Below are 15,523 nucleotides of genomic sequence, written 5' to 3'. Positions count from 1 at the left end.
GAAATGCGGACCCCGACACGGAGCTGGCGGGGAGCAGCTGCTCCACAGGCCTGGCGCTTCCTTAACCCGGGCACACAGGATCCCACCCAATGCAAAGCTGTTCTTCGAGGTGGAACTGGTAGATATCGAATGAAAAGAGGTTTCCTCTGCTGCTGGAGTCCAGGGAGGAGTCAGAGCTCCTGCCCATGCGGTTCTGCGCTTGTACCTTCAGGATAGTTACAGCTGTGGCCTTCTACTGAAATCACCTTTGTTTTCCTGTCCCCCAAGTGCTGTACAGTAACATACCACTAAAGAGTTTATACGTGCACGTGGTGTGGCTTTCTGTGTGTGTGTCTGCTCACCTGGAAACTTCTTGCCTGTAGTTGGGGGGGAAATGGCATCACTGTCCAGGGACCCACTGGCGGAGGTGCTGAGCCACCCAGGCCACAGCACTTGCCCAGACACTCCAGTTAAAGTATCAGATGAGGAAAACATTTATATTGTAGGTATTGCTTAAGTTGGGGAGAAAACATCCCCCCTATTTCTCCCTTGCAAGTGCTTTACAGGTCCCTGCCCGAGCCCTGTACTCTGCAGTCACACGAGCTCTAACCCACGACCCGGCACTTGCTCTCCCAGCCTGAAGTGACCCAAGAAAGCTCAGAGCACTATGGAATTCCTTGCTTTTATTACAAAAATGGGAATGATCACTTTGATCAAAATGAAAAAAAGTTTGCTCACGCTGTGTACATGAAAAAACTCTAAATACAAAAATCATCCCAAACACAGTTTGTGCTTTTTAAAAAAGAACTCGGCGTCGCTGTGCCCCGCGTTGTACGGAGAGGCACCACGGCCCCGGGGCAGAGACCACCCCCACACAGCTTCATGGGTTAAACCTATGGAATCATTATGAGACTGAAAAAAATTCTTCTGATATTTCCATAAATTAGTGCACGGAATTTAAAAAAAAAAAAAAAAGCATTTATGGTAAACTAGAATTGTACAGAGAGACCACGTATCGGTCACCGGCACACAAATCTTGCTTCACACGCACCCTGTGGACATCGGCTCCTTTCACATGCAGAAGACCAAGAAGCAGGTATTACAACAGTCCTTTCACAGCCCTAGTTTAGAAAAATAGATTTTTTTTTTTAATCCATCTTTGTTGAAACTGCAGCACAATGAACTCCGCTGGCTCTGTGCATCAGGTCGGGTGGTAATACTGTCCGTAATTCCACGCGTTCTGGTAGTTGTACTAGGGAAAAAGCACAAGGGGAGGAGGTCAGTCAGCCAGCCCCTCAGAGCCTGCCAGCTGCCCCCCCGGCTCAGCACCCCCCAGCTCAGCACCCCAGCACCCTGGGCAGCGTGGTGCCTGGGGAGTGCCCGTGACCCCGTGCTGCTGCGGCGTGCAGGGGGACACGATGGCGTGACCCTCAACCCCAGTGCTGCAGCTCCACCCCTCCCATGGGCCTGCCCCCCTGGCAACCTGGGGTGTTTCCCTGGCCGAGTGCCAGTCTCCCGCTGCCTGGCTCTGGAGAGAACACCTGACCTTGACGCAGGCACTCCTAACCCAGGGAGCCGTGGTGGTCAGTGTCCCACCTGCAGCACTGCTCCGTGGGCTCGGCAGGCCCCTCCCACACTGAACAGCAGTTGTGGTGAGAGTTGCTCCAGCAGATTCCCCCCGTCCCTCTGTGACCCACAAGGTTCCACACCTGCAGGAGGTCACTGCCATCCCAGGCGCCGGGCCCCAGCAGTGCCCCCTTGGCCAGTATTAACCTCGCCCAGAAAGGTGGGGTTTGGAGCTCTGACCCCCCAGCTGGGCCCTTGCACAGGCCGGGACACAGAACGGACTGTCAGCCTAGAAACCAGCACAGCGTGTGCTGGAGCTGCTGCTGCCACAGGGAGAAGAGGAAACCAAGATATCATAGAATCATTTTGGTTGGAAAACACCTTTAAGCTCATGGAGTCCAACCATTCCCCAGCCCTGCCAGGTCCCCACTGCCCCATGTCCCTCTGCACCACACCTCCACGGCTTGGAAACCCCTCCAGGGGTGGGGACTCCACCACTGCCCTGGGCAGCCTGGCACAGCCCTGGACAACCCTCAAGGGCAAGAAATTGTTCCTCAGAGATAACCTAAATCTCCCCTGGGGCAACCTGAGACTGGTTCCTCTTGTTCTGTCACTTGTTCCTTGGGAGACTAACCCCCGCTTGGCTCCAGCCTCCTGTCATTGTGATATGACCAATTCAGTCTTTACGCCCCTCTAGGGACACAATGAAGAGCCACACAGGAGGAGTCCCAAAGACAAGTTACAGAACAGATTGATCTTGCAGGCCCGTGCACCAGTGCAGCAGATCCCATGCCAAGGTGTCACAGGAACTACCAGCTGCAGAAAGTAACTATCCAAACACACAGTAATTTGGCACCCTGAGGTGATTCTCCAGGGCAGAACACTGGCACAGAACAGGCCCACTGCCCTCAGCCAGCAAGGGCCTTAGCTGCTGTCCCACCTCCTTTGTGGGAGGAACCAGCACACTGCTCATCCCACTCCACTCCGGGGAGAAACACTCCGAACACTTGGATGGCAGGCCAAAGAGGAACCCAGGAGAACAAGAGCTGAGGCTTCCCTCTAGCTCTCCCCACCAGCTGGCACCGAGCCCCAGGTGAAGCCCCCAGGTCATGGCGATGTGCGCGCCACGAAGGACGAGCCGGCCCCAGACCCACCTGGTACCAGGCGTTGTAGTTGTAGGCTGCCTGGCTGACCTGCATGTCACCATCCATCATCTGTGCTGATGCCAAAGTTGGGTCATCTGTCAGCATTTTCTTTTCATCCGGCTCCTCTGACCTGTGAGGTGAAGATGTGCTGCTGGTAAATGGTGTCTCAGGTTAAACTCCGCCCGTGTCTCTGGATGGGCAACGTCAGGACAGGCCGGGGTCAGGAAGGCTCCCCGAGCTGGTGCCCTGGCCAAAGGGGGCAGCATCATCTGATGCTGCAAAGGCCGAAGCTTTGCAGCAGCAGTCTGGGCTCTGAACTGCCCTGGTGCTGCACCCAGGCCAGTGAAGGTGAGCCTATGCCATGAGTGCCTGTGCTGCTCCATCCTGTGACACGTCACTCAGACAGGTGCCTCCCAATAAAACATTCTGCACATACTGGAGCCAAAAGTATAGCCCGACTGAGACTGCACTTTAAATTATTAAAGATGTGATTTTGTTCTTGCAAGCAGTAGGTTTAAAGCTAAAAATATATGTTTATAAAATATAAAAATATTTTTAAACATAAAGAGGTACTTATATAAGGTACTTCTAAAATATGAATATGCATACAATAGAAATACATTATGAAAAATTTATCTATACTTGTAGATTAAATAAAAAAAAACAACAGAGCCTCGGGGGCTGGGCTCTGGGCTATTTCTAGACCACTCCAAACACTCCATGCCAGCTGGAGCTCAGCATGGTGTGTGTCTCAGCCATCCCACATGGCACCATTGCCCCCCCGTGCTGCACCCTGGGGTGAACAGCTTCCTACCCATTCTCTGCTCTCCTTTTTAAAGAATCCTGCTCCTTCAGAAGCGCCTGGTGTTCATCATAGGCATCCAGAAGCCTGATGGAGACAAAACGAAATACAGCTTTGCTCCCTGTGTTCATCCAAACATTGTAAACACATGAGCAATTGGTTTAAAATCTCTACTAAAAAGTGCAAAAATATTCCAAACCAAACTCAACCCTAATCACATTTTAAACAGCGATCCACCATGAAGAGAATAAACCAAAAAACCTTCATTTGATTCCACCACGAGGCACAGACAACAAATTTCTGTTAGCTCAGAATTCCCAACGTACTCACCCTCCACTTAAGGTGGTTCTTTTATAAAGTTCTTTATTATAAAGGAGTTTTCTACCACTTATTGGTGACGCAGCTGCTCCTTCCAGTGCCAGCACTCCCTTGGCTGCGGGCAGGGGCCACCAGAGCAGCATAGGAGCAATCAAACAATTCCACAGTAGCACCCGCAGCCTTTTCCCAAACATTGTGGGAAGAAGCAGCCTATTTACAGCAGCACAGAAAAGTCCCAGCTAAAATTGCCACTAAATGTTGTTTAATCTGCTGCAGACCACTTTCCAAGGGATCCCATGAGACCTGCTCTGCTGCCAATATTGCTCCTGGTGAGAAGAGCTTCTTGCACTTCTGTGCTCCAGCGTTATTTGGGAACTGAAACCTTTGTTTCATTTGGTCCATGCAGGACCCACCCGTGCCACGCCTGCCTGCCATGCCAGTCAGAATGGTCAGAGGCAGCAGAAGCTGAAGACTGGGATTATTACAAACCCCCTCAAAGCAGGAACACTGACTTGGTCCTCCCAAGTTAATTAGTCGCAAATGTAAATCACAACCACCTTCTATTGTAAAACAAGCTCTTAAGAGGAGAAAAGTGCACCTAGTGTGTAATTTTAAAAGTTGCACTTCTAGTATCTGATCCTGGCACAAGTGTACAGCACTCTTAATGCTTCTGAGCACTGCAAGACAAACCGACACGGCTTTGGAAACCGTTGAGCAGCCGCAAGCAGGGTTGGAGTTTCACAAAACACCTCAGAGCTTCTTTGAGGGAAATCCTCCTTTGTAAAACATTAGAAGACTACAGGAAGGAGTTCCAGGCAGTGTGATGTCACTCTCTCAAGTGTCAGGCTTTCCAGACAAAAAAGGGACCACCTTCTGGAAAGCGATTCCTATTTAAATACAGGAATTTGGTTTAGAAAAGCAGCCTTCCCTCAGCACAGAGCTGAAGGCACAGAAGGCACAATTTAAGGGATGCCACTAACCCTACCAACTCTCCCAGCACTCTTTTGGTGACCCTAACTTGGCCATTGCACAGATTGTATCTTACTTGTTTACATCTGAACCAAAATCTTCAAGAAATTCCACTTTTCGCTGTGAAAACGTGATCCTCATTTTCATGGAGAGCGCCCCATGGACGGCCTTATCGAAGCAACTCAAGATGTTCTCTTCGTTCTGCGTGAGGTCTCCACTGTACTCCATTTCCAGTAAGTTGAGGTACAGCTTGGTGTTCTCCTGCACAAGAGAGGTGTCAGAAGGGGCACACTGGCCGTGGGAGGCTCACGCCGCTGGCCCCACATCCCCAGCACCCGGTCCCTGCACGCACCGGAGCGGCCGCCACCAACATCCTGCCCTTGTGCCACTCCCCCTCCCCCTCCCCGTGCTACAAACCCCCAGAGTGACCCCAGGCTGCCAGAGCAGCCCCCAGGCGTGGCCACAGCGAGCTAACGGGACCTGCAGGGACCTGCAGGCACCAATGTTCCCGTGCCCACATGGCGCCCGGCAGGTGCTGCCCGCGCCACCCGCTGCGCCCACCCTGAGACGCCACCACCCCGTGGCATTTGTGACTCTACAAAGGCAAAAGGGGTGGAGCACGCTGTGATTCTGATGGAAAGGGTGCTGGGAGCTGGGAGCACGGCAACGTCAGTTTAGAGGGACTGCTGTCTCCACGCTGTAATGGGACATTACATGCAGTGACAATTCCTGTCATCATCGTTGCCAGGTTCAAAAAGAAACAGGGTTTGGAAAGAGAGAAAAATACCAGGATCTTTGGGTTTGTGTTTTGAAACAGAGCAAAGAGGGAACACATACTTTGTCCATTTCTATGGCTTCTGACAGCACTTTTCTTGCCTTTGGGAGGTTTTTCTGCACTCTGAAGAGGTGCCGAGCCAATTTGATGGCATAGAAGGAGGCTTCAGTGGCTGACTTGGCGTTCCTGAAGGCGTCTTCGAGCAGCTGCTCCGCCTCTTCCATGTTGCCGTGTCTGCGCTCTAAGCTGACTCTTCTCAAGCGAATCATTGCCAGCCCTAGAATACACTCCTCAAAGTTTTTCAAGATCCTTCTTGCTTCATCAATGTTGCCTAAAACACCAGTGAAGATGCTTTAGGACATGAGACATCCAACAGGCTCTCACCAACAGACACCCTCCCAGCCAAAGTGCTTGTTGCTCTTACCCTGCTGCTCCTCAAAGGCAGCCCACAGCATGTGGACCATTGGTTTCTTAGGAAGGTGTATCGTGCAAGCCCTGCTGTAGACGTGCCTCACTCCTTCAATACTATGATTCTCCATGTATTTGGCATACTATAGTTGAAAACAGAGCAGAGACGGAGAAGTTTAAAGCTTGTATTTGTCTTTAAAAACATGCCAGAACGATAAAATTCTTTTGTTTAAACCCATTCAGCACCTTTATTGAACCACTAGACTAGTTTCTGTAAGGAAGGACGTAGAGAGGCAACGAAGTTGGCATATGCAGCAGTCAAATCTGGTTGCAAGCAGACCATCTCCTAATGCAACAGATATAGTTATAGATGAACAACGTTCCACAAGAGTACAAAAGGTTAGTCACTAGGTCAAGGTGTGCAATCGGCAGGAGATGGGGGTAAACCACTTCCCTTACCTTAATCCAGAAGTCCTCATAGAGGGCACATGAAATGACACATCTTTCAAAGAGGACCACAACTCGCTCGTGAGTGCCATTCTCTATCTCAAAGTCTAAGTACTCTTTCCAGTTTTTCAGCTGAATTTTCTCCAGAGGTTTTACGTGAAAGTAAGGCCTCTTGATCTGCAAGAGTCACGGGAGGGCGACTTAGGACCAGCACCCGTGCCACCAAACCCACCAACAGCCACGCGCGGCGCAAGGAACGCCAGCCCAATGAACAGCACACCCCCACCCAGCCACGGGGGGTCCATGGGGCCACCCCAGCACTGCTGACCACCAGCTGCTGCTCAGCTACGCCCGAGGCTGCTCACTCTCTGTGCACGGGGGTTCACAGGAGCTCAGAACTAACTCAGAGCAGCAGCAAAGCCCTCACAAACCTGCAGTCACACCTACCAGCACTGTTATGAACAATGAGCACTGCCCACACACACACGTGCAGCTCAAGTACTTACTGTTGTACTAGTGCTTATCCTACAAATCAAATGCAGAATGTGGCTGAGAATCGTGGCAAGGAAAGAAAGAGTATTGGACTGAACTTTACATCAAGCTGATTATCCCAAGAGCTACCAAGACTGTGTTTTTATTGGTACTCCTGTACTGCAGTTCCACCTGAGGGACAGCTATACAAATGGATGAAGAACTTCCAGTGGTTAAGGAGCAACGTTCAACTCTTCAAGGGCACCTGCACGTAAAGCCAGCCCTCCCCTCCATGATCCTCTGCTGTGGAACCCAACACTTTTTCCCTTTTGAAAAGTTCACAGGCACATCAGCCCTGCTCAAATAATGCAACACAGGTCTAAGTGGCCTCTGACACTTATGTGACATCTCCTGCCTGTCTGCCTCATCTCTGTCTGTTATAAAGACATGTTTGACTTTACACTGCAAGCTCCTCATAGATCCAGCACGCTGCCACCTACAGAGTGGACATCCTCTCTTGGTAGAACAGGTATTGGTTCTGGCCAGCAGCAGCAAGGGAGGACACCCCATTTCGTACACGCTTCGTCCAGTGTGTCCCACAGTTTCAGCTTCCTCTCAAGTTACAATAATTTGTAGCCCATGGTTTCCTGAGCTGAGAACACCCAAATTCACAGCACCACTTTCCACAATGAACACACCAGTCTGTTGGAGCCTCCCCTACTCCAGGGCCGTGCTGGGCCTCCTGCCCTGCCAGGCAAGTGGTCCCTGGGTAGCCCTGTGAGGCGTGGGGCTGGCACGCCAGGCTGGCACATCAGCAGGGGGCTGGTGTGACCCCCCCACGCTGCCCTGCCCATCCCCCTGCCCTCCAGGCTGCCTGGCCTGGCCCCCAGAGTGGCACCGCAAGCAGCCTCCATGCTGAGCATGGGAACAACTCCCAGTGTGCTTTTCAAAAGGGAGGTGAGTTCACAAGAACCATGGTACACACCATGGCATTTGCCAGGAAGAAAAAAATAGACTGAGAATTAAAAACTCGGGTTGATTTTTCAAAAGTAACCCAACTTCATTCTACACAGAAGAAGTTGTGTGTGTGCAGTGATCACACAGTTTGATTAACTAATTACTTTTATCATGTTATACACAGGAGCTGCATGTTATGATGGCTACTTCTGGAAAACAAAAGTGAACTGATGTCAGGTTCAAGAGTGTAATGTTAAAACACAAACCAGTCTGAATTCCCCTCTCCTTTTCTGCCAGGCCTCCCATTTCAGAATCCCCCTCAACATCCCAGGCACACAGGACACTACAAACCACTTAGGAAACAACACACCATCTTGCTTCACTCCAAATACTGCTTGTCCACTTTTCAATCATCAGATGACAGAGCTGACCTCCCAAGGTGCCTTTTCACACAGAAAACGGCAGAGAACTCAATCTTTGTTCAAAGCCCCACAAGAGCTTAAAGCATAAGGCCTGCTCCCCGCAACGCCAGCCTGAGGTGTGGAACCCTTGTGCACATTGCCTGAGATAGAAGAGACAAACTCACCGCTTCCTCAAACGTCCACCTCTTACTGACTTCGTGCTCGTTGTGGTTAAACATCTCTTGATGGATCTCAATGATTCTGTGCCTCATGTTCTCTATCTCAGTGATTAGCTAAAACACAATTTCAAAAAATGTAACGCAGGAAGACACCATAACACCTTCTTAAGCACATTCTGTGATGACAGTCACGGGCATGAGAAGCACCACAGATGCCACCCAGAACAGCCAGGGATAGAAGGGTGGGATGCTGCCTGGGTGGTGCCCTGGCCCTTAGCACAACCCATCTGAACCGGTTCTCTATCAGAATTTTGCTCTTATGCTAAAGATGACTGAAATTAAAAATGAATTTGGACCCAAGTCAAACATGGTTTCAGTACGTATGAATTTTCAATCACGATTCCTTTGGATGGCACCACATTTCCACACGTCTGTGAAGGCTGTGGACCTGCAGAGACCATTGCTGGTAAAGGTCTTGCTTGGACCACAGCTCCTCATTCTGTTAATCTGGAATCATTCCTAAAGCTGCATGCATCACTTCTTTCATTTTTTAATCCTAGTTCTTTAACACCCCTGAAAACACTGGGCAGGCACATCCAGCAGACACAGGGTTATCACCTGAGCCAAAGAGCAGTGGCAGGGAAGAGGTCTGGGAGCCCCTCAGCTGCAGAGGACAGGGAACCACCTGCAGATCACCGGGTTCCTCGGGCGCAGGGCAGGGGAAGAGGCTGCCAAGCATGCCCTGCGTGCCTACCTTGGCAGGGTCAGTGATGTCTTCTGTCCCACAGGGCAGGTCCTCTCCCGGCTGTGCCTCCTCCCCGCCGTGGCCGTTGACGGACGCCAGCTCCCGGCGCAGCTGCACAAACTGCTCCGTGGTCAGGAAGTCACGAGGCAAGTTGTTCTGGATGTGCTCCTTAAACCTAGGGGCAGTCAGAAACAGGGCAGCACTACCAGGATGCTGCAGGTGCCAAACCCCCTGCGAGCCGCGCGCGGGCACGAGCCCCGGCTGGCCGCTGCACCACCAAGGGGGGCACACACACCCCACTGGTGTCAAACCCACAAAGGCCAAGATCAGTTTTAGAGCAAGGTGTTTTATTTCCAAACCCAAAAGATCTGTGGAAGTTATGGGGAAGAGTGGTAAGGAATTTAACGAAGGTTTCCGGTTCCCTCTCAACCTCTCTGTATTCATGCAGAAGTCTACTTCCTAAAATTTAACCAAGGATTTCTCTTTAGTGTTTCACCACACGTGAGCACTGCATGAGGAACTGGAGTTCCAAAGTGCTCATTCTGGTTTTCCAAAGACATCCTCTCTTCTTCCTCACAATTCCAAGGCCTTCCTTTATTCCACTGCAGAGTTTGTGACTTTATCGAAAGCGCAATCCCTAAAATGTCTGTCAGTACTTTAAAACAACCAGGGAAACTGTCTGAGTACATAAACAGTGTATAAAACTAAGGAACTCTAGTTCTTGTTCTTAGTGAACCTTCTCACACTCACAGAAGTAGGTGAGCATGTGCCTAAGAAATGCAGAGCACTGATCAAATCCTTGTTTCCTCTTTACCTCTGGAAGTGATGGCTGTAGAGCTGCGTTGGAATTCCAAGGATGCGGTCATAGATGGATGTAACTTCCCTTAGGTTCCCCTGCTCGTCCTCCCAGTTTATATACATTTCCCAGAGTCTGTCTGAACGGAAGTCTGTCCCAGCAGCTAACACTGCGTGCTCGTAGGCTCTGGAAAAGGGAATCAGTTCACAGCTGTCTCTGCACGCGGTGACAGAGCAAGGAAGAAAAGCTCTGGCTCTTATTTAAAGATCATGACCACCCTCATCTACTTGCAACCATGCTTCTGTTTGTTATTGAAATGCTTCCCCAAAGTATTTTCAAGATAGCTGTAGAAAAATCTCTAGAAATTCAGGAAGTTCACACTCACTTTTTTCTCCTCCGGCACTACCACAACGGAACAAACACAGGCAATGGAAAAAGCAACTTGCAGGAACGGGAGATGTTAGGAAACCACACAATCTTCACCCCTCCTGTCTCCTACAGATTCCAGAGCCCTTACTTTAGCAGCTTAATTCATAAAAGCTACTCACCAACCATGCAGCCAGAACCTGCTACAGTTACAGTTCAGTTAAGGTTTGGGATCAAACTTCAGTCTGAGCTCTCGCTCAGAGCAGGACCACTGCCAGCAGCAGATGAGGTCAGGCACATTCTAGCCATAACCTGAAAGCCTCCACGGAATTAAATTCCTAAATTTAAATTCCAAGGAATTAAATTTAATAAATTATCTGGGGAACCTGTTCCAGTGTTGCACTAAGTACTTCTGACCCTTGCAGGACATTGTATTGTCTACCCATTCTTATGAGATTTGGTTCCATCACCTCCTCCAAGCCCTTCAGGTAACTGCAGGCTGTTGTGAGCTCATTCTTTGGCTTAAACAGATCCACCTGATCACCCTGCATGTACATATGGGCTTCTCACACCACACAGTCTGCTTTCAACTCACCCCCGAATGGTACTGTTAGTTTCTGGATCAGCAGGGTCCAAGGTCTCCTTTAAGAAGTTTATATAATGTATCCAAAGATCGACACTAAGAGGAATTGCCTGCAGCCCTCTGCGATAAACCTATGAAGAGAACATGAACTGTACTTCAAATACATAACAGTGTCCTAATAGAGAGGCAACACTGTGTTATCCGGTGAACCTTAGAAATACTAATTACTGGAATTTTGTTTAAATAATCTACCATTACCATTTGGGTGGAGGTTGGATAGAACATGGCAATGTTCTGATCTCCACGTGCAGAGTCTTGATCTTCAAAGCGCAGCGGTCCCTGCATTCTGACCAGGTTGTGTGGGCAGGCTTTGGGGTACAGACCATAGGGCACAGACCCATTAGAGCATCATTGACAGCGTCTGACCAAAAATGCAATAAGATGTAGCAATTGTGACCAGCAAACCAACTATATTGTTTTGAAAATGAGTAATAAATGGAAGTGACAGAAAAGCCCTGCCCTACTTGTTAAGCTGCAGTGTAATACAGAGGCTTGCACTGCAAAGCTTGACAAACTGTAGAGGTTTAACGCACCTGCCAACAAAGAGAAAAAACATTAGCTACAAATGCCACAGACGTGACAAGTGCAAACAAAATCCCTACAAACCTGACCATACATGGCAGGTACTGCAGCCAAATGACTTGAGGGAGGTTAGTCATTTTTTGGCCAACAGGACCAGTGGCAACGGCGGCGCCCAGCTCCCTACGTACCTCATCGGACTGCTTCACGTTGTCGTGGCGCTTCTCCAGGTCTGCGTATTTCTTCCAGTACCCATAGCAGTATGGGTAGTGCGTGAAAAACCTGTCGAAGGCCTTCCTGGCAGCTGGCAAGTGGTTCTGCAAGAAACACACAAGGAGAGCAATGAATCCCCTCCTTACCAACAACTGGATGGCGTTCTGCGTGCGCTGCTGACAGCGCTGCCAAGGGCGACTCCCCTACAACAGCATCTGCAGCCCCCAGCCTGTCACTGCAGCGCCCCCCACTCTGCTTGGTTCCCCTTGTCCACTTCCACAAGGCTGAGGAAAGAGGGGCTGCATACTAACCTCCTGCTCTACGTACTGCAGCAGATACACCCATCCTGTGAAATCCTGGGGATTGTCCTCTACCACCTTCCAGAACTTGTCAAAATCTGGAGGGAAGCCTGCCTCGATATCCGACGTCTGTAAACTCTCAAGATTTGGAATTTCACTCTCTTGGGTGTTCTCTTCATTCAGGTCAGGGGAACTATCAGGCGACTGCTCCATCTCAGTTACACTCATGATCTCTGTACTGAAGTCCATCTGCTGCTCCTCTGAGGGCACTTCAGCACCATTGTCTGTGCTGTCATTGCTGACAGTGGGCTTCTCCTCCTCCGTGCTTTCCGTGTTCTCCATGGCTGAGGCTACTGCTGCACTAGCTCCTGTGGAAATCAAAAGAATGAGTGTGCGTGCAGTGAAGATTCAGGTAGAACCCGGGTATGAATTATCAGCCAAGAGCCTCTCAAGCACTTCAGGCTCCTGTGTATTTAACCACAGACCTGCGCTGATTAGATCTGCTTCAGGCACCAGCCTTACTCCCAGTTAGAACAACGGTAATAGCAGTCGTACATTCTAACATCTGCACCTACAAATCACTCTGGTTCTCCTAATAAACCATCACTAGCAGCTGTCGAGGTATACAAGTGAACCAATACAGATCTGCTGTAGGAATCCAGTGGAATTTTATTCCAAATAAAGAAATGTGTTCAAACTTATCCAGTTCTCTGACTTAGTACCAATCAGTAACTGCTTTGCAAACCAAACATCTGTCAGAACCTGCCCCTGATACCCAGCTGCAATGGCTGAAGCCGTGTTCTCCAGGAGGAGAGTCCCCTCAGCACAGGGCTCGGCCTGTGTTCAGGATGCCCCTGTGAAGCAGCCAGCAGCACAGAAGGTTCACTGGCTCCCACAGGCAGGGTGCCTGCCCTGGGGACAGACTCCAGCTTCCTCCCACTCCCTCCCTTGATCCCGCTCTGCCAGGAGCCGCAGCCCGGCCCTGCCCTCCTTCCCAAGGTCCCCCTCATGCCCTCCCATCCCATCCCACCCTGAGCTTCTCCTGCTCCAGAGACCCTTCTCCACGCCCCAGCCAGACCCCAAGGGCTGATGGAGTCCACCTAACACAGCACCCAGGTAGAACGGAACAGCTCTTGCCCATGTCACAGAGGGCTCACCACCCTCAGCAGCAAAAATGTTCCTCCTCTCTAGTCTAAATCTCCCTCTTTTAGTTTCATACCATCTCCCCTCATCCTGTCCCAACAGGCCCTGCTCAGAAGTCTGTCCCAGCTTTCTGACAGGCCCCTTGAAGTCCCAGAAGGCCACCAGAAGGTCTCCCTGGAGCCTTCTCTTCTCCAGGCTGAGCAACCCCAACTCTCTCACCCTGGGCTCCCAGCAGGGGGGTTTCAGCCCTCGCAGCATCTCTGAGGCTTCCTCTACCCCAGCTCCAACAGGTCCATGTCCTTCTAGAATGACTGAATCTATTTTGATGAAGAACAGTGTGAGACCATCACCCCCAAACACACACTGCAGCAGCTGCCACTCCTCCTTCCCTCTAGCTCTACTCAGAGAAGAGGGAAAATAAGTTTTGCACTTAAAAACATCCAAGCAATCCCCACTGCACCCTCTGTCTCCAGAATTCTTTCCCACTGAAAGCCTGAGAATAGAACAAACAGGCCACTTGCCCTCACAATGATGGTACACTGATAAACCACCAATAACATAAAGGGGAAAAAATTATTGACAGAAAGGAAAAATACCTATACTCTTATCTTCAGCAGCCAGGGTGAGCACACGAGATAACAGATCCTGTTTTCCTAGGAGTTCACCATGCCAAGTAATTTGGGCGTAGTGTTAAAGGTCCTCATGCAAACTCTGCAAGTTCTGTACTAACTGCTTGTTAAAAGCAATTATTTCTACTCTCCACTGTACACATCAACTGGCAAACACATAGAAGCCATTTCTTTCCTTTCAGGTAAACAGTTCATAATTTTGCAACTTTACAGAGTAGCTGTTCATAAAAAGGAGCAGCTCCTGGCACTCACAGCCACACCAACGCGGTGTGACCACACGGAGCACTACAGAGCAGGCTCTACACCAGGAGAGGACGCCTCTGCAAGGCGACCAGTTCATTGCATGAGCGACTGGTTCCTCCCCACACCCCCGGGCCGCTCTGGAGAGCCTGCATCAAAGCCTGGCTTCTTGAGCGAGTGCTGGAGAGTTGGAGAATAAACATAATTTATCAGAAATTAAACATCAAAGCCCTCAGCAGCAGAACACGGAGCTCTGCGCCAACAGAGCAGCTGCTCTCTTCAGAGCTCCCCTCTGGGAAGCTGAGGCACACCAGGCACGTGTGACGCAAACCGCAGCCCCAACGCTTGAAAAATCAGCTTAAAGGATGTTTGCAGCTCAAAACTTGGAGAAAGCTCATGCAATCAGTTTTAAACACGCAGTAATTTATGACCTAAGCTTATTATGGTCTCTGATTGATGTTTCCCTCCTCTAGCACTTTCAGATGTATCCCAGCTCAAGCCTGGCTGTCTTCAGGTTAGGGAGAGGGGAAAAACCCCGGGGGGAGCAGTGCTGGATTACCTCTGTACACACAGGCTTTCAAACAGAACTTAAAGGTCTGTCTGACAGCTCGCTTCCAACCGAAAGCGTTCCAGAACACCCCAGGGACCCGAGGGACATCCCAAACTTGACTGGAACTGAAGGTTACAGCCAATTCAGCAAGTGCCCATCAACCACGTGGCTCCGGAGGTGATGCACACCCAGCACAGACAAGCCCAAACACAGAAAATTTATTCTAGCAGCTTTTGCATCACTCAGGACAAATATACTAAACCAGTACATCAGATAACTACCTGCACTAGTTTTAAATTTATGTCAACATGTTATTTATTCTGTTTCTATTAAACATTTATGGCTCACAATACTGATGTTTACAAATACGAAAGAACTAACTGAAAAGGTCTAGGAAAAAAACTCAAATGCGCAGCACCAAGGTATTTCACATCTCACCTTCTGCCCTTCCCTGCTCCTCCCAGCCCTGACAGGCAGCTGTATGAAGCTCTCACGCAGGATGGACTGCAGGCTGCTACCGGCCTGGCCTCTGCTGCTTCTGCCCAGACTGACCTTTCAGTGACCAAAATACAGTAATTCCTGGAATCCCTCTGCGGTGAGGCCAGGCCGGGAGAGTTGGGGGTGTTCAGCTTGGAAAAGGCTCCAGGGAGACTTTCTTGTGGCCTTTCAACCATTAAAGGGGGCCTAGAAGAAAGCCGGGGATGGTCTTTGTACAAGGGTTTGTAGCGACAGGACACGGAATGATGGGTTTAAACTGAAAAAGGGTAGATTTAGATTAGAAATTAGTAAAAAGCGCTTCACTATGAGGGTGGTGAGGCCCTGGCGCAGGTTGCCCAGAGCCGCTGCAGATGCCCCAGCACTGGCTGTGTTCAAGAGCAGGCTGGTCAGGGCTTTGAGCAGCCTGGTCTGGCGGAGGCGTCCCTGCCCATGGCGGGGAGTGGAACTAGATCGAGATAAAGGTCC

The 15,523-nt window shown here is 50.1% G+C and overlaps 2 protein-coding genes across 2 annotated transcripts in view; one reads left to right on the top strand and one right to left on the bottom strand.

Moving 5' to 3' along the window:
* FKBP3 (FK506 binding protein 3, 25kDa) overlaps positions 1-133 on the top strand; it is a gene marked incomplete at its 5' end in the record, with an annotated part of 2,554 nt that extends 2,421 nt beyond the window's left edge. Inside the window, one exon of the mRNA XM_008949950.1 lies at positions 79-133. Coding sequence (XP_008948198.1) covers positions 79-133 — 55 coding nt within the window. The remainder of the gene's footprint in view (positions 1-78) is intronic.
* Positions 134-1,023: 890 nt separating this feature from the next.
* Positions 1,024-12,340, bottom strand: PRPF39 (pre-mRNA processing factor 39). The gene is made up of 13 exons (XM_008949949.1): positions 12,011-12,340; positions 11,678-11,803; positions 10,920-11,038; positions 9,977-10,144; positions 9,172-9,337; positions 8,424-8,531; positions 6,422-6,586; positions 5,979-6,105; positions 5,617-5,885; positions 4,856-5,040; positions 3,505-3,579; positions 2,700-2,820; positions 1,024-1,231 (listed from the first exon to the last, which is right to left on the bottom strand). The coding sequence occupies exons 1-13, from the start codon at positions 12,338-12,340 to the stop codon at positions 1,181-1,183; spliced, it is 2,010 nt and encodes a 669-aa protein (XP_008948197.1). The 3' UTR covers positions 1,024-1,180.
* Between the last annotated feature and the right edge of the window lie 3,183 nt (positions 12,341-15,523).

The sequence above is a fragment of the Merops nubicus genome, unplaced genomic scaffold, assembly GCF_000691845.1.
Source record: "Merops nubicus isolate BGI_N331 unplaced genomic scaffold, ASM69184v1 scaffold17851, whole genome shotgun sequence".
Classification (NCBI taxonomy): domain Eukaryota; kingdom Metazoa; phylum Chordata; class Aves; order Coraciiformes; family Meropidae; genus Merops; species Merops nubicus.
The sequence above is the reverse complement of the archived record's forward strand: the minus strand, read 5'-3'. Positions and strand labels throughout refer to the sequence as shown.

Coding starts and splice junctions, on each gene's coding strand:
- PRPF39 (XM_008949949.1), bottom strand. CDS start 12,340: ATGGAGAACACGGAAAGCACGGAGGAGGAGAAGCCCACTGTCAGCAAT. Junction 11,039..11,677: donor ACGTGAAGCAGTCCGATGAG/GTACGTAGGGAG, acceptor TTCTCTTCATAG/GTTTATCGCAGAGGGCTGCA. Junction 8,532..9,171: donor ACATCACTGACCCTGCCAAG/GTAGGCACGCAG, acceptor ATTGTGTTTTAG/CTAATCACTGAGATAGAGAA.